This window comes from Stegostoma tigrinum, chromosome 2, assembly GCF_030684315.1.
Source record: "Stegostoma tigrinum isolate sSteTig4 chromosome 2, sSteTig4.hap1, whole genome shotgun sequence".
Taxonomy (NCBI): Eukaryota; Metazoa; Chordata; class Chondrichthyes; order Orectolobiformes; family Stegostomatidae; genus Stegostoma; species Stegostoma tigrinum.
Genome location: NC_081355.1, coordinates 123,060,927 through 123,080,247, shown reverse-complemented (window position 1 = coordinate 123,080,247; position 19,321 = coordinate 123,060,927). Strand labels below are relative to the sequence as shown.

Genomic DNA, 19,321 nt, shown 5'->3' with positions numbered 1-19,321 from the left:
AGGATCTATCTTTGCACCCCTTTTGTTTTGCATCCACATGTGATCCTTCAGTAACATCATCCAGAAACATAGGGTCATACAGATTTGTCCTCGGCTGCTTTGGGAAGCGAGAAATGCAATTGCTTCGCCACTTGCGAAGATCTTTGCATCCTCGCTCTCCACTGGAGTCGTACCTGAGGACTGGAGAGAGGCAAATGTAATTCCTCTCTTCAAGAAAGGAAATAGGGAAATCCCCGGCAATTATAGACCAGTAAGTCTCACGTCTGTCGTCTGCAAGGTGTTAGAAAGGATTCTGAGGGATAAGATTTATGACCATCTGGAAGAGCATGGCTTGATCAAATACAGTCAACACGGCTTTGTGAGGGGTAGGTCATGCCTTACAAACCTTATCGAGTTTTTTGAGGATGTGACTATAAAAGTTGATGAGGGTCGAGCTGTGGATGTGGTGTATATGGACTTCAGTAAGGCATTTGATAAGGTTCCCCATGGTAGGCTCATTCAGAAGGTCAGGAGGAATGGGATAGAGGGGAACTTAGCTGCTTGGATGCAGAATTGGCTGGCCAACAGAAGACAGCGAGTGGTAGTAGAAGGAAAATATTCTGCCTGGAAGTCAGTGGTGAGTGGAGTTCCACAGGGCTCTGTCCTTGGGCCTCTACTGTTTGTAATTTTTATTAATGACTTGGATGAGGAGATTGAAGGATGGGTCAGCAAGTTTGCAGACGACACGAAGGTTTGAGGTGTCGTTGACAGTGTAGAGGGCTGTTGTAGGCTGCAGCGGGACATTGACAGGATGCAGAGATGGGCTGAGAGGTGGCAGATGGAGTTCAACCTGGATAAATGCGAGGTGATGCATTTTGGAAGGTCGAATTTGAAAGCTGAGTACAGGATTAAGGATAGGATTCTTGGCAGCGTGGAGGAACAGAGGGATCTTGGTGTGCAGATACATAGATCCCTTAAAATGGCCACCCAAGTGGACAGGGTTGTTAAGAAAGCATATGGTGTTTTGGCTTTCATTAACAGGGGGATTGAGTTTAAGAGTCGTGAGATCTTGTTGCAGCTCTATAAAACTTTGGTTAGACCGCACTTGGAATACTACGTCCAGTTCTGGGCGCCCTATTATAGGAAAGATGTGGATGCTTTGGAGAGGGTTCAGAGGAGGTTTACCAGGATGCTGCCTGGACTGGAGGGCTTATCTTATGAAGAGAGGTTGACTGAGCTCGGTCTCTTTTCATTGGAGAAAAGGAGGAGGAGAGGGGACCTAATTGAGGTATACAAGATAATGAGAGGCATAGATAGAGTTGATAGCCAGAGACTATTTCCCAGGGCAGAAATGGCTAGCACGAGGGGTCATAGTTTTAAGCTGGTTGGTGGAAAGTATAGAGGGGATGTCAGAGGCAGGTTCTTTACGCAGAGAGTTGTGAGAGCATGGAATGCGTTGCCAGCAGCAGTTGTGGAAGCAAGGTCATTGGGGTCATTTAAGAGACTGCTGGACATGTATATGGTCACAGAAATTTGAGGGTGCATACATGAGGATCAATGGTCAGCACAACATTGTGGGCTGAAGGGCCTGTTCTGTGCTGTACTGTTCTGTGTTCTATGTAAGTCAGAAGTGTGATGGAATACTTCTCACTTGCCTGGATGAGTGCAACTCCAACAACACTCAAGAAGCTTGATTGGCCATGACAAAGCAGCCTGCTTGATTGACATCACATCCACAATCATTCCCTCTCTCCACCACCGACTCTGAATAGCAGCATTGTATATGTCTTTACAAGATACACTGCAGAAATCACCAACACATCTTAGGCTGCATCTTCCAAACACACAGCTACTAACATCCAAAAGGACAAGGGCAGCAGATACACTATCACTTGCTGGTTCCTCTCCAAGTCACTCACCATTCTGACTAGGAAATATATCAACGTTCCTCACTACCTCCGGAACAATATTGAAGGCCTGCTTATGCCAAATGGACTGCAACAGTTTAGGAAGTCAGCTCACAGTCACCTTCTCAAGGGCAGTCAGAGATGGGCAACAAATGCTGGCGTACTCAATGCTTGGGGACTCACGAGGTGAATTACTCTCATTCATTCAATCCATGAATGAACAAAAATGTACAAATCTCGTGTAAATTCAATTGGTGCAAATCCACTTTCTTGCTTTTTCTGATTTGGCTGTACCTTCCAAATGGCAGGTAATTATAAATTGGGATCAGCAATGTGAAAGAGGAATTTTTGTCTTGCAGAAGTATATCCATGAGTCAGCAGATCAGAAGAATATGATGGCCAGGTGCCAAGCACCATGAGTTTTAAATTTGCAACAGTTAGTACTTTTGGGTGGATGACAGGGAGCAAAATCCCTTTTTGTGGATTGTTCAAGCTGGCATTAATTGCAACATTACATGTGATGGGGTCCTTAGCATTGGAGGAAACCCTCTAACAAAAAGAGGGCATCAAGCAAAACTAGTGGCTATTGCCAGTGTGTCATTGTGCATTTACTTTTATGGATTATACTTAACTGAATGCAACAGTGATGCATTATCTGCTGTGAGAAAGGGCAATCAGATTTGGTCGATTAGAGAATCTGCCATTCTCATTTCATTATATTTTGTCTTCACGAAAAAAATTCTTTAAAAATTGCAGTGTGATTTGCTCTTGGAGACTAATTGAGGTTTATTAATTCTGAGAGTTGTAATCAGCCCTCAGGGTCGAGATATGATTTAATTGGGGATCATTAAGTTTTGCAGCTCTTATCTGCTAACATCAATATAGTTGCTGAAAATCTCTACTGAGCTATAATGATGAGAAAGGGATCTTAAACCTAAATATAACTTAGCATTGTCATCGTGTTTGTTATTTCAAGTCACCATAAGAACCGGCAGAAAGGGAGAAGATTTAATTTTACTGCTGAGTAAGTGTATCCACTCACTATATTCAGACAAATGAACTTTCACTATTTAACCTGTGATGAAGAAGATGGAACAAAGAAGAATAGTTGTACTTGGAATATTAACTCTGTTTTGCTCTCCACAGATGCTGCTAAACCTGCCGATTTTCTCCAGCACCTTCTGTTTTGTTTTCAGACCTCAAGCATCCGCAGTATTTTACTTTTGGTTCAGACCTTGGAATGATGCAGACTAGATAAATTTGGAGCCTAAGATCATGAAATTGGATAATGGCTGACAACAGGTGATCTTGGTGCATGATGAACTTGTATTTGTTGTTTCTGATGCAAATGAAATGCAAGCAGAATTCACACTGCCTTCTCATTGCAGTGATTTCTGTTCAGCCAGTGCAAAATATAATGATAATTGGCTTCATGCCAAAGCCCTGAGAAGCTAGCACAAGTTCAAGGCAACCTGCAACCATTTAAAATTAGCCTGCATGTCTTAACAGAAAACTGCATCATTACTGAAAAAAGCTGCTGGAGGTCATTCTAAGAATGAGTTTAACCTGGACAAAGCACAAAAAAAAGGCAAAACATGACAAAATGTGGGTTTTTAGATTGTTGAACAGAGTTCCGAGACTTTGATGCAAGAAATAAACTGGGGAAGGGAGATCCTCAACTTACAGTGGATCATGAAGCTAACCAGACAAAGGCTATGAAGGTAATGGGAGCTGATAATTACAGCCCCTAAGGACCAGAATAAAAGAAGTGATAAAAGAAGCTTAATGACTTAAAGGTCACACAAGTGTCAGGCAATGACCATCTCCAAATACAACTGAACCACTGCTTAATTCATCACAATCCCCTTTCATTCATTTCTGAGCAACTCCTAACAGTCACAACTCATACTTCACAATCTTGGGTTCCCCTCATCCTTTGACACTTTGTAATTCTACAAGCCTTGTACATACCCCAAACAATTTGCAATTCAGCCATGACAGCTATATGATGCATCATGCCACGCATAACACCACCCATCTGCTGAATAGCTACCTTCTCTATACCAGGTTATTATAGTGCATGATAGTAGGCAGCAACTTCAGCTGATGGACCACGTTAGCAAGCATGGGTGAACTTTCTCAGCCTCATAGAGAAAATGATGCTCTCCATCAATGGAACAGCCATAACATCATTCAAAGCTACTGACAGGATTGAGCTATCAAGGGCAATGATATCCCAAATAATAATCATCCCTCACACATTCCAATACGGCCTATTGTAAACTGTAAGCTGTAGGTCATGCTAACATGCACCTCATGTTCAGCACCTCCCAACACCCATCTTCACTGTAACTGTATCGCTGCACTCACAAAGTTGTAATCCATCTGGTCAGCTGATAACACTTACTGCCCAGTCATCTAACTCCCTTCTCTCAGTGGTTTAAATGTCGATAGTGCAGCAGGTCAGCACAAAATAAAGGCACTATGATTCTTGCTGTGATACCAGGCATTGACCTGTGAGATGTGAAATGTACAGCTGATGTGCAACCTTTAACAGGGTGGAACACATTTATGTTGTGGTAAATCTCTATTTATACTTCATACACGGTGCCTAAAAGCAAAGTGTATAGTTAACCAAACCCTGCATCATGGTGAAGTCTACTATTCTTGTGAAGTTATAATCACACTTCAGCTGTTTCTTTCCAGAAAAAAACTCAAAATATATCCTTCTCCTTGCACACAGTACACTGCTCACCACCCTTGTACAACACAGAACCACAATCTGTGTGATATTTCGAGCAGTTCTCTCCTCCCTAGCCTGCAAAAAGCCATTGCAAAGACATTCAGGGCCGTGGTTACCTTATAACAACCAATAACATGATCCTTGCCTGCCCTGAGGCTGCATATCTGCATCCAAGAGGTGACAGATTTTGGCGGGAGTTGGCTGTAGCAAGTCTGAGAGTTGAAGTGAGAGTCAAGGCTACCACAGCATTCCACATCACTCCCTGTAGAGTTTGCTGACTTTAAATAGCTGCCCAAACCTCCAAACAATTCTAGTAATTCAGCAACAGCCAGTAAACATCAATAGCAACTAACCTGAAAGTGTTTGGTGATTCCTTGAGCTGGAAGGGGGACATTCCTGTGGCTGCTGAATGCATGTTTAACTGTGCAACATTACAGCTGCAATGCGGTTACACCACTGAAGATAGATACCATGAAAAGCTGACTGATGACACGATCTGTTTCTTTGCTCACTCTCAGTGCATGCTCCTGGACTAATGATGTACCCAAAATAGCAACCAGAGAGGCGCACACTGAAGTGTGGTGAGCATGGGCAAATACTGTTCTGAGCCGAACACAGCATGCACTTTTGCACAAATATGGGCATTGCACTGCTATATTTTATGGTCAAAGAATAAAAAGACTTTCTTTGAATGTAACCATGAATTAAACAGTAATGGTTCAATAATGCTTATTTGGACTCCATTATGAGTCAAACTATGAGCAGTTTGATATTTGCGACACTAGCACTATTCAAACAGATCATGGCTCATCATCTACTTCTGCACCATTATCCCCTACTATCTCTTTATTCCTTAATGTCTTTTCTGGTTGGTAATCAGTCATGGCGAAAAATTAGTGCATGCTGTTGTGCAGAGGGACCTGGATGTCCTTGTGCATGAATCACAAAAATTTGGTTTGCAGTTGCAGCACGTATTGATGAAGGCAAATGGAATATTGTTCTTTGTTTTTAGAAGGCGAGGGTTTAAAAATAGGGAGGTTATGCTGCAGCTGTTTTGAATGTTGGTGATGCCACGCCTGGTGTATTGAATGCAGTTTTGGCCTCCTTACTTGAGAAAGAATGTACTAACACTGGAGGGAGTGCAGAGGAGGTTCACTAGGTTGATTCTGGAGTTGAGATAGTTTGCTTATGAGGAGAGATTGAGCAGAATGGGACTATACTCATGTGAATTTAGAAGAATGGGGGGATATTTTAGGAACATGTAAAATGATGAAGGGAATAAATAAGATAGATGCAGAGAGGTTATTTCCACTGGTGGGTAAAACTGGGACTAGGGGCATAACCTCAAAATAAGGGGGAATTTAGGAATGAGTTGAGGAGAATGTCTTCACCCAAAGGGTTGACAATCTGTGGAATTCCATGCCCAGTAAAGCGGTTGAGGCCCGTTGAATGTTTTTAAGGCAAAGATAGATAGATTTTTGAACAGTAAAAGAATTAAGGGTTGTGGTGAACAGGTGGGTGAGTGGAGCTGAGTCCATGAAAAGGTTAGCTGTGATCTTATTGAATGATGGAGCAGACTCAATAGGCCAGTCATGGGGAGGCAATGGCCTAGTGGTATTATCACTGGACTGTTAATCCAGAGACCCAGATAAAGTTCTGGGGGCTTAGGTTCGAATCCCGCCATGGCAGATGGTGGAATTTGAGTTCAAAAAAAATCTGAAATTAATAGTCTAATGATGACTGTTAGTCCATTGTCAATTGTTGGGGAAAAACCCATCTGGCTCACGAATGTCCTTTACGGAACGAAACTGCCATCCTCACCTGGTCTGGCCTACATGTGACTTCAGACCCACAGCAATGTGCTTGACACATAACTGCACTCTGGGCAATTAGGGATGGGCAATAAATGCTGCCTAGCCAGTCACACCCTCATCCCATGAATGAATAAACGAAAAAAAAGGATGGCCTTACCCTGCCCCTATTTCTCACGGTCATGTGTTCTTAAATCCATCAATTTCCCTTTTGAACATGCTCAGTGTTCATCTTTCCACTGCCATCTGGGATAGAGAATTCCAAAGATTCGCCTCCCACAGGTGAAGAAATTCTTTCTTGTATAGACTTTAATAGCCTGCCCCTAATTCTGAGACAGTGCCCCTTAGTTCTGGAGTCACCAGCCTGGGAAAACATCCAATCTACCCTGCAAACATTTTGCAGGTTTCAATGAGATCTCCTCTCATTTTTCAATCTCTTGAGAATATGGGCCTGGTTTCTTCAGTGTCTCCCAATCAAACAAGCCCAAAGATTATGTTTGTGAACTTCCTTTGCACTGTCTCACGGAAAATATATCTATCCTTAGATATTGAGGCCAAAACTGTACACAATACTCCAGCTATGACCTGACTAATGTTCTACACAATTGCAGCAAGACATCTCTACCCCTGTTCATTGGTAGCTCAGTCAATTACGTGGACTTTGGGACTAATTTTCATAGGCATTTAAAAATGGTCAATTACCGAAGGTGCCATGGACAACAGTGGTCTTGCCTGTCTCAGGTATCTAATTTTGCATTGATGTTGCTGTTTCCACTGGTTTGCCACATGTATTTATGAAAGACAACTTCAATCAATTAGTTATTAAGTTATGTAATCTACAAAAGTGCTGAGAGTTATGTATTTTCCTAATACTCCAAATCAGGAATTTAGCCCAAGCAAACTGCAGGAGGATTAACCTTCAATGTTCTGTTCCCTCCTGGTATCAAATGACAGGGTTGAGTAACTAGTGCTTGAGCTTGGAAACTGAGAAAGATATTGTAACTCTCAAACTCCTTCTTCTGATCATTCAGAGTCTATGAGAATGCCATGCCAATTGATTTACATCCCCTATGAATTTTCCAAAAGTTTCACCATGGAAATAGAAAGGGAGACAACACCAAGCATTTCATTTCTCAATTCCTCTTTATCTTTCAAATCTTTACACGTCAGTTCCCAAATTCTAAAGTATTTTAAGTTATTTTCACAATGTGATAGTGCCACCAACGCCCCATTCAACAAGTCTTTCTCAGTCCATACAGCCAAGCATTAAAAGAGCTGATCTTGTGAAAACAGTGCAGCAGTAAACTAAGAAATAATCTGAACTCTCCGGAAACTCTCCAGAGTGAAAAATGTAATAACTTCCAAGGTCTATTATTTGTGCCTGGGGCCTTTGAATCCTCTCCTACCCAAGTCTCTGATCCACCCTGAGGCCTTTGAAGCTGCCTTCTAGTCCTGCAGATCCCTTAGGCCTTTGATCCACAATCCCCATCCCTCTCCCTGGATAGGAACGCCCATCAGAATCTGAAAAATCATGAGCTCCTTTCCTATGGAAAATGTTTGGAGCTATTTTGATTTTGCTTGCAAACTTAACATCTGTGGTTCTTTTTCCTGTCACTGATTGCACTGCCATATCCCATCGCACAGATTGCTTTTTTTCCTTCAGTTAAACAAGTAAGGGTTATTTTAGAGTTATTATGTATAACATGAAGAATTCATTTTCATTCTGGTTGTCATTTACAGATAGATGTAATTTTCAGAGCATTGTGCAATAATTTTTCATCTAATCCAAACAAGCCAGTGAGCTGTTCTACACAAAGACAACTTTTGGCCTCCAGTCAGTGTTGCTTTAAAGCAGGTTACTGCTGTCAGTAAAAACGATGGTTGAAAATTCTGGGATGCCAGCCATTCAATTGTTTTCATATCATAACAATTGCTCACCTGAGGATTTTTAAAGACTGCATACTTTTCTTTCTTTTCAACAAATAGAAGTGTGTTCTCACTGTCTCGTGTCCAATGTGACAGGGTCTCCACTAAGTTTTCATGATCTTCCAGAAATCGCTCTGGACAAAAGAAAAATCTGAAAGTCAGAAATTTAAAAACATGTGCATAAAACAAGATGATATAATGCAATTGACACAGCACCAACATATACACCCACTGACTGATGATCTCATCATAATTTAGAATCATAGATTTTTACAGTACAGAAGGAAGCCATTCAACTTATTGCAGCTGTACCTGCCCTGAAAGAGTTGTCAAGCTAGTCCCACTCTCCAGACCTGTCTTTGTAGCCCTCTAACATCACCACGTTCAAATATATATCCAACTTCCTTTTGAAATTTCCTATGATTCTCCTCCATCACTCTCCCAGACAGCGTATTCCAAATCCTAACAACTCTCTGAGCAAAGATGTTTATCCTCATTTCACTCTGTGCTCTCTTGCTGGCATTTGAAATTGAGATCCCTAGTTACTGACATACTAACTAATGAAAATAGAAACCTTTATTTATTTTGTCAAAATCGTTCATAATTTTGAACAGCTCGATAAGGTTACCTCTTAAGCATCTCTGCTCCAAGGCCAATCTCTCTAATCCTTCCTTGTATCTAAAATTCTTCATTCTTCGTATCATTCCAATATCATTCCTTACATCATTCCCAATTTATTGGAATATTGTGTGCACTATGGCTAGAAGATTAACTATGTAACATTCACTGCACTTAAAAGACTAACTCTTTTTTTTCTGAAGTAGTTGGAAGTGTTTCTGAGATAATGAATATAACCAATTTTTTTGTTGCCGATCTTTAGTTTTATCCTTCCTTCCAGCTATTTTAACATGGTGTTTCTTTTTACTGTAATTTAGTCTGGGAATATTGTGGGGACTAACTTACCTCCTTACCCTCCAAAGTCAGTCTACCATCTGCAAGATATAAACCTAGCAACTGAATAGTTTTCATTTGCCTGAATGAATGTGGTTGCAACAGCATCCAAGAACCTTGAAACCAACCGATACAAAGCAGTGTGCTTGATCAACAGCTCATCCAACATCTTAACATTCAATTCCTCCATTATTGGTGCACATTGGTATTGGTATCCCATATGCAAGATGCAATGCAACTACTCACCAAGCCACCCTCAAAAGCACATTCCAAATCTGTGACCTGTACCATCTGGAAGAATAAGGACAATAGGCTCATGGAATACCACGAGCTGAAATTTCTCCTCCAAGTAATTGAGCTGTATCGCTGTGCATTCACTGGGTCAAAATCCTGGAGCTCACTGTATAATAAAACTATGCATGTACCTACATCATTTGGACTATAGTTATGTGGGAAGGCAGCTCAATACCACCACCGCAAAGATATTACCAATGATGGTCACATTTCAAGGTAAATGAGAAAATGGTTTGAATTTTGTTGTGGATGAATGGGTAAGGTTCACAACTGACCAGCTGCTGCATATTCAATTCCATCCCAACATCAATGCTGTGGGTGTCTATACTAATGGAGTTTTAAGATCAGTGGTATAGAGTGACTTAAAGGGCAATTTGGACATAATTCTATCTTGCTTGCCCAAAGGCAAAAAAGACATTCCAATTGCACAGCACAGCACAGATGATATTGTACTCTAATTACATGCTATTATTATACTCTGTTGGCAGTGTTCCACAGGCAAGGTTACGAAGGCTGACTAATAAACTTCCTGTTGGCATTGTATACGATATTGTTAAAGTGGCAAATTTGACCTCTTGTAGGCCCTCAAATGTTTTTAACATTTACTGTCTGGAACTTTATTGTCTAGTTTGTAGATTATATTTACTCTAGGTAGACATTTCAGCCTCTAAAACTAAAGGGGTGGGAAGTACTTTTCAAGAAATCATGAATTAGCACCAGCAAGGCATGAAGTACTTCAAATGGGAATAAGTGAGGTAATAAATAAATCAGAATTGCCACAATCTCATTTCCTTGGCATTTAAGATCTAAGCCCTGGCAAATTGTGAACACAACTTGTAACTTCTGCTCTTTTAAACTCTTGCATGAGGCAGAATCAAATATCGGCAATCGTAGGATGAAAGGCTGGTTGCTGTGTGTAGCAAGACCATAAATGTTTTTGAATATATTCATGATGATAATGTGCACTGCAAACTGACAAATACTCCTAATTTATCAAAACAAAGTCTCTGTTAGGAAGAAAGTAGAGACAGAATGAACGAGGTGATAGTTCTACTATTAACAACAATAGTACTTCAAAAGGCTTTTTGGGCTCAAAGCCATTCATGGTAATTGCAGTGTAAATAGCAAATCTCAAGTTTTAACAATTATAATTCAAATCTAACTTAAGATCAAGCAATCTTTAGATAGTAACTGCTACTGAGAAACATTTTAAGATCAAATTTATTTCCCTTTTCCCCATAGTACAATGACTCATTCATCAAATGCCTGTGTGAGTTGGTTTGTGAAGTCTTTACCACATTGATCTGAAATAAACGCTGTTGTGTTATTCTTCAAATAATACTAGATGGTTTCTTCAGACTTTGAAATTGTGCCATTGGGCCATTATAAATTCATAGCCTCCGAGTTGCTTAATCAGTACCATAATCATTAGGTGACTTGGCCAATAATGAAAATAATAAATATTTTTGAGGAATAATCACCAAAATGATAATGCCACACTTGATCAATTAGGTTGGTTATTTTACTTTTCTTGGTGTATTATTGTGGCAAAGAATCTTATAAAACATCTACCTTGATATCAAAACTCCTTTAAGAAGTGTGCTCTGGGTGATGACTAAGCTTAAGTTGGAACTGACATGCTTTTAAACATATATGGATGTTTATATAGATATGCAGATGTTTATATTTTTATACATCCTTGAATTAGGAGCAAGGGTAGACCTCCTGAGCCTGCTCAACCCTTCATTAAGACCATGGCTGATTTGATCACTCCAAATCCCACCTACCTGCTATCCATTCAACACCTTTCTTATCAAGAATCTCTCTATCATAGCCTTACAAGTATTCAATGATGCTGCTTCCACTGTTTTGTGAAGAAGAGTCCTGAAGACTTATGGTCCTCTGCGAGAGAGAAATTCACCTTATCTGTCGCTTAAAAGGGCAACTCAATTTATGAATAGTGATTCCTAGCTGTAGGTTCTGGATGTAAGTTTGCTTGCTGAGCTGGAAGGTTCTTTTTCAGACATTTCATCACCACTCTAGGTAACATCATCAGTGAGCCTTCGGTGAAGTCCTGGTGTTATGTCCCGCTTTCTATTCAGAAACGTCTGAAAACGAACCTTCCAGCTCAGCGAGCAAACTTACATCCAGAACCTCAACCTGAGCTACAAATCTTCTCAAAACTCACTAGTTCTAGGTTCTCCCACAAGAGGAAGCATTCTTTTCACGTACACACTAAGACATTTCAATCAAGTCACCTCTTACCCTTTTAAACTTCAATGGATACAATCCCTGGCTCATTGAACTTTTCCTTGTAAGTTGGAGAATGAGTATATCTGCCTGCACTTATTAGAGAACAGTGCATATATGCTGCGAGGTTGTTTTACACCCAGAAATCTCATCTCCATAGATTGCCACAAGTAACATGCCAAGTTAGTGGCAGAACCAAGTTACGTGCACTGCATGCACACAGGCAGCTTTCAGGAATTTGCGCAGGGATACTGCTGAGGTTTTTAATTAAGAGGCTCTTTTGACATTTTCTGCCACAATCTAATGAGGCAGCCATCTCAAGAATGCTAGTAAAATCTAGCCCAATAGGCTGAACATACAATTTACTGTACTAAATTTCACCTGGTATTATCTTGCTTTTTCATATATTTTGTATAATTTAAGCTGCAATTTCTGACCTACTGACTTCAAGTTCATTGCCTCTCTTGATTTGAACACATCAGCAATGGCTCTAAGGGTACCAAAATCACTACCTATCCCTATCCCAACATATCTCCTCTCATAAGTACCCTTTGGTTTCTGTGCTTTATCTAAATTCTTGAAAATACAGAAGATTTAAACTGAATTCCTGTAGCTTCAAGCTTTAGCAAACTTCTGTGTGAAGATTTATCAAACTTTGTTTCTTTGTTGTGGAATGCTGATGTTGCTGGCTATGCTAGCATATATTGTCAATCCCTACTTATCCTTGAGAAGGTGATGGTGAACTGTGTTTTTGAAGCACTGTAGTCCTTGGGGTGCAGAGAAATGCACAAGAGTTGTTGGGAAGGGAGTTCTAGGGAGTGTGACCCAGCAAAGATGGGTGATATATTTCCAGGGCAGAATGAAATATAACATGGGGGGATCTTGCAGGAGGTAGTGTTTGCATGTGTCTTCTACCTTTGACCTTATGAGATAGATGCTATGGATTAGGAAGAGCTCTTAAAGATGCCTTGGTGAGTTGCTGCAGTGCACCTTGAAGACGGTACACAGTGCTGCTTCTGTGTATTGATAGTTGAGGTAGTGAATGCTGAAAGAGGTGGTTGGCTGGTAATCAAATGGACCACTTTGCCCGAGAAGGTGTTAAGCTTCTTAAGTGTTGTTGAAACTGCACTTGTCTTGGCAAGTGTGGAGTATTCCATCACAGTCCTGACTAGCACTTTGTAGATAGTGGATGGCCAATGGGAAGAAAGGAGGTGAATTGCTCACCACAGAACTCCCAGCCCTTAACCTGCTCCTGCAGCAATTGCATGTATATAGCCAGTCAAATTCAGTTTCTTGTCTATGGTAATTTTCAGGATGTTGATAGTAGAGGACTCACTGATGATAATGTCATTGAACATCAATGGCAGATGGATAGATTCTCTCTTGTTGGAGATATTCATTTCCTGGCATGCGAGTGGCACGAGTATTATTTGCTACTCAACAGTCCAAGTTTAGATGCTGTCCAGATCTTGCTGCATAAGACCTTCCCTCCATACCACGCAAAATCTGAGGAAAACTCCTCTGTACCCTTTCCAATGCTTCCACATCATTCCTGTAATGCAGCGACCAGAACTGTACGCAATACTCTAAGAGTGGCTGCACCACATACTCTGAGTATGAGCTTCACATTGATATGTTTTCAATCAACAATTGCCCAGCATTCAGTGACTTCCTTCAATCTCCTATAGCTTCCTGGGATTCATGCTACCTACCCCAAGGGTCTAATTGTTTTTGAACCATTGTAGGCTGGAACTTCTATCTCAGTTATGCTATCCTTACATTCCTGATCTGCTGTCATCCATAGATTGACCTTCTTATGACAACAAACCTTGCCCCTGAATTACGTATAAACATAGTGAATCTGTAAGTAAGACAGGTTGACATTTTTTTTAAGAAACGGGGCAGCCAGGGATGAATGAGAATGCAATTCAATGACTTTCTGGAATATTTCTATGTGGGTTACACCCAGGCTGAAGGAAGTCCATGGAATTTTGCACCTGGAAGGAATTTCAGAGAACCACTTCAAAGGAAGAGATAAAATGTGAAAGCCTGAACCATCCCCCATAAGTTGTCACTTCCAGATTTTGGACATAATATGAAGTGACAGAAAGCAGTCTGGGCCAAAGACATGCCTGCATTTCCCCTGCCAGGAATACACAAGCGAAGAGATTAAAAAACCATCTGCCCTCATGTGTGTGCTAGTTTGCTGTTCCAGTGCAACTGGGCTAGACTGTGCTGTGAATGTTATTTGGGGGAACACCTACAGTACTAGGTTTCCCTGCACTTGCAGAATGAAAGAGAAAGGGCGAAATCTCACTTTTGCCCTCTCTTTCTCTATCTCTGATTGCTGAAAGCAAGTTACAGGAATATAGAGTAGTGGGCTAATGGTAAGGTTCTTGGTAGTGTAGATGAGCAGAGAGATCTCCGTGTCCATGTACATAGATCCCTGAAAGTTGTCACCCAGGGTGATAGGGTTGTTAAGAAGGCTTATGGTGTATTAGGTTCTATTGGGAGAGGGATCAAGTTTCAGAGCCATGCAGTCATGTTGCAGCTGTACAAAACTCCAGTGCGGCCACACTTGGAGTATTGTGTATAGTTCTGGTTGCCACATTATACCAAGAATGTGGAAGCATTGGAAATGGTGCAGAGGAGATTTATCGGGATGTTGCCTGGTATGGAGGGAAGGTCTAATGAGGAAAGGCTGAGGGGCTTGAGGATGTTTTAGTTAGAGAGAAGAAGGTTAAGAGGTGACTTAATAGAGACATCAAGATGATCAGAGGATTAGATAGAGTGGGCAGTGAGAGCCTTTTTCCTCGGATGGAGATGGTTAGCATGAGGAGACAAAGCTTTAAATTGAGGGGGGATAGATAAAGGGCAGATGTCAGAGGGTTCTTTACTCAGAGGGTAGTAAGTGCATGGAATGCCCTGCCTGCAACAGTAGTAGACTTGTCGAGTTTAAAGGCATTTAAATGGTCATTGGATAAACATATGGAAAATAATGGAATAGTGTAGGTTAGATGGGCCTCAGTTTGGTTTCACAGGTCGGCGCAACATCAAGGGGTGAACGGCCTGTACTGCGCTGTAGTGTTCTATGTTCTACGTTCTATGCTATGGGTCAAAAGCCCTGAGCCAACCAGGAAACCCACCAAAGATAGTGGGAACTGCAGATGCTGGAGAATCCAAGATAACAAAGTGTGAATCTGGATGAACACAGCAGGCCAAGCAGCATCTCAGGAGCACAAAAGCTGACGTTTCGGGCCTAGACCCTTCATCAGAGAGGGGGATGGGGAGAGGGAACTGGAATAAATAGGGAGAGAGGGGGAGGCAGACCAAAGATGGAGAGAAAAGAAGATAGGTGGAGAGAGTATAGGTGGGGAGGTAGGGATGGGATAGGTCAGTCCAGGGAAGATGGACAGGTCAACTTCAGTTGTTCTGGTGGACTTGATGATTCCAAAGGTCAGCCTCTTATTTTCCACCCCCTACAAACTTGAGCTTGATCAAACTTTGGTGCCCATTTCCTAACTCAGATGAAGCCATGATCACCATCATCCCTGTATTTACTGATCTCTAACTGCTCCTGATCTGGGAACACCTCAGTTTTAAAATTCTCATAGTTGTTTCCAAATCTCTGCTGGCGTCTATCCTCAGTACCTCTCCTCTCGCGTTTCAACCTACTGACATTACTCACTCCTAATATTCTGCCTTTTGCCCATTCCCAGTTTTAATTGCTCTACCATTTGTGCCCATGCTTCCAAATGTTTTTTGCTAATTTCTGGATTCCTTCCATAAACCTGTCTGTTTCAGTCTCTCTCTCTCTCTGCCTTTTAGACTTCCCATAAGGTTTAGCAATTTGATTTGCTTTTGGACAATCTGTTGTAATTTAATCCAATTTTATTTGATAATGGTCTCGTCAAACATGTGAAGATACTTTACCTCAATAGAGCCATGGCATAATTGCAAGCTTCTTTTGGAGTATGCAGCCTAAAATATGCACTAAGTTTCTTGAGGGATATAATATACTTGCTGTAAATGTTAAGAGAAATGGTATTTAAGGAAATTGGAATCAGGAGGGCTAATTTTGACTTGGATGGTAGAATGAAATAGTGGGTGATTTTGCTTCAGCATTTTCAGGACAGAACTATTAAACTGTTATTTGTTTTAACCCCAGAATTCTTCAGCAGTGGTTGCACACCATATGATCATTTATAGAGAGCTGTCTTGTACTATTAATCGATGTTAAATAGTGCTGTTCTTTGAACCGTTCACAGTTTTTTGAACTGCAATTGAACTGTTCACATTTGCAACTATACTGTAGCAGTCCCCAATTATATTTGCATGAGAATTAATAACGAGGTGACCAGAACTGAACATAATATTTCAAGTGTGGTCTAACCAGGGTTTTATAAAACCAGGGTGTTATGGTACCATGCCAGTCACAGTGTACCGTGTGAGAAAGATCTGTTTATTCTACTCCATATTTGTTGCTTGTTAGCCAATTCTTAGTCCATGCCACTACATTATCTCCTATCCCAAGAGTTTTAATTTTGCCAACTAACTTCCATCTGATTAAAAGCCTCCTGAAAGATTGAAGATACTGTGTCCACCAACTTCTGTTTATCAATTTTGTCTGTAAGACTGGCTGACGGGGGGTTTGCAGAGAAAGGGGATAAAAGATATTTTTCAGGATGACAGTCAATGACCAGTGAAGTTCTGTAGGATCAGCGTTGGGACTACAACTATTCACACTATATGTTAACTCTCTGGATGAAGGAACTGAGGGCACTGAGGGAGGATTTGGGCTTTGCTGGTTAGGCAGACATTTATTGCCTATCCCTAACTCTTCTTGAGGAGTTGGTGGTGAGCTGCCTTCTTAAAGTGTTGCAGTCCATTAGGTGTAATAACAGCCACAATACTTTGAGCAAGGGAGTTCCAGAATTTTGACTTAACAACACGGAAGGAACATGATATGGTTCCAGAGATAATGGAAACTGCAGATGCTGGAGTTCCATGTCAGAATGGTAGTGGTTTGGAAGGAACTTACAGGTGGTGGTGTTCCCATATATCTGCTGGCCATGTTCTTCCAGATGGAAGTAGTTGTGGGTTCAGAAGGTGCAGTTCAAGCAGCCTTGGTGAATTTCTGCAGTTCATCTTTTTGGTATAAATTGCTGCTACTGAGTATTGGTGATAGAGGGAATGGATGTTTGTGGACATGGTGTCACTCAAATAGACTGCTTTGCCCTGGTTAGTGACAAGCTTCTTGAGTAATGTTGCAATTATTTTAGAGCTGCATCTAACAATACCCTGAAGGTCAGGAAGATTGGAAAATATTGTTTTATGATGAGTTTAAAAGTTCTGGGGTTGAGGTAGCTCTTCATTCACTGCAATCAGGCCTTGGCATGGAGGCGTTGTTGGACTGTGGACTGACTCCACAGCAGTCTGAGCTCATCCTATGCATTCTGAAGAAGAAGTCCAGGGTCCTGGAATGTCCCGATATTCTAAGAAACAGCATAAACATGCAACTGGTGTTTGATTCCAAAATGCTTATAAAGAACTACATCTGTCTGAGCATTACCTGAACATAATATTTTTGTCTCTGGAGTAGATGAAGCAGCTTTTCAAAGGCAAAAGAAACCTTCATATTTGCTTGAGTTTCCTTGCGCAGTCCAAAGAAATGCAGACTAGATGGATTGGCCACGCTAAATTGCCCATAGTGTCTAGGGATGTATAGTCTAGTTGGATTAGCCATGATAAATGCGGGAGTTTGGGTTTAGGTGGAATGGTCTTTGGATGGTTGGTGTCAACTCAATTGGACAAATGGCCTGCTTCTGCACTGTGGAGATTGTATGATTCTATGAAACAGTCCCCAGTCAGGACAATAGTTAGTGTTTAAGTACAAATTAATTGCCCTAGAACTTGAGAAATTAACATTATAAATACATAACATTCTAGCAATTGCATGCAAAAAATATTAAAAGGCTTAAAAACTACATTATAGCTTCAAGCTTTTCTTGTGTTGTGGATAAAGTTTTATAAAATTGCACATCTTACCAATCTGTAGTTCTGGATTTCTTTCATATAGGCACCAATCCACATTGCAGTCACAGTGAGACTTCTCAAATAAATTGTCCAGAACTTCTCTCACAGTCTGTCTTTCATCGACCATCAGTGTTTTACTGCTGCTGTCATTCATGAGGACCTTAACAACCAGCTGATGGGTAAAAGCAAGGATTACGATAGAATGCTTGAATAAACAAAAATACAATTAGTTACAATTCCTTTGTAATTTAGAATGCCAAATAATATTTTGATCAAAGCGCTGGCACGGCGACTCAGTAGTCAGCACTGCTGCTGCTGCACAGTGTCAGGGACTCAGGTTCAATCCCACCCTCTGGTGCCTGTCTGTGTGGAGTTTGCACATTCTCCCTGTGTCTATGTGGGTTTCCTCTGGGTGCTCTGGTTTCCTCCCACACTCCAAAGATATGCAGGCTAGGTGGATTGGCCATGTTAAATTGCCCGTAGTGTTCAGGGATATGTTAGATAGGTGGATTAAACATGGGAAATGTGGGGTTACGGGGACAGGGTGGGTGGGGTGAGTTTGGGTAGGATGCTCTTCAGAGGGTTGATATGGACACTTTGGGTCAAATGGCCTGTTTCCACATTATAGGGATTCTGTGAATCATACTATATGAAGGCGAACTGCTAGAGTAAACAGAGAGAAACTACTTCTGCATTTGCAGAGTCTAGGACTAAGATACACAATCCAAACATTGGAGGAAGATCCTTTGGAATTAAAATTAGGAGACACGAGTATGCAAAGGGTGAGCAAGTTTAGAATTCTTCTTTGCGTATGTGCTTGATCATTTATTAATTGCAAATCTGAGATTAGTAAATTTGGTGTTAGGAAATATAGGATCAGCTGTGATCAGCTGGAAGCTCCGGGTTGACAGGACAGCTACGTTCAGGAATATCAATTGAGGGGAAAGCATGATTATGGTCACTGAAGTGGCTAAAAGTCCTCTCATTTCATTAGGTCTCAACTGTGGAACTAATAGAAGGTCCTAACTGGTTCCCTGACTGATGGACAAGACACCAATCAAAGAAGTAGAATCTGATTCAGAAACCCTGAACAAAGAGAGAGTCCTGTCAAGAAATAGAGAGAGAGAGAGAGAGAGAGGGAGAGAGAGAGAGAAAGGTGGGAAAGCAGCAGGTGCTGTGAACATCAAGTGAAAAGACAGTTCCCTATGAGTGAATTCTGTTGGGAGCTCATTCTTGCTCAAGAGATGGGGTCTGTAGGAAATTAAGAAGGAATTGCTGGAGTGCACCTTGCTGGACATCAGTTCCCAGATTCACAGAGGATTGAAGGAAGCAACTTTTGACAGACACTAGACATTACAACTCAATGAAGCTGGGACAAACAGGTCTGTTGGAAACTGAAAGCAGAGTTAGACTGTTTCTGGTAA

At 41.1% G+C, this 19,321-nt stretch overlaps 1 protein-coding gene across 2 annotated transcripts in view; it reads right to left on the bottom strand.

The window, feature by feature from the left end:
* The window catches only part of apbb1ip (amyloid beta (A4) precursor protein-binding, family B, member 1 interacting protein), a 146,451-nt gene that overhangs the window by 51,077 nt on the left and 76,053 nt on the right, over nucleotides 1-19,321 (bottom strand). For both annotated transcript variants that reach the window (XM_048561099.2, XM_048561107.2), the window contains exons 6-7: nucleotides 17,910-18,069; nucleotides 8,379-8,500 (exon numbers count right to left, since the gene is read on the bottom strand). In XM_048561099.2, the coding sequence (XP_048417056.1) occupies nucleotides 8,379-8,500; nucleotides 17,910-18,069 (282 nt within the window). The remainder of the gene's footprint in view (nucleotides 1-8,378; nucleotides 8,501-17,909; nucleotides 18,070-19,321) is intronic.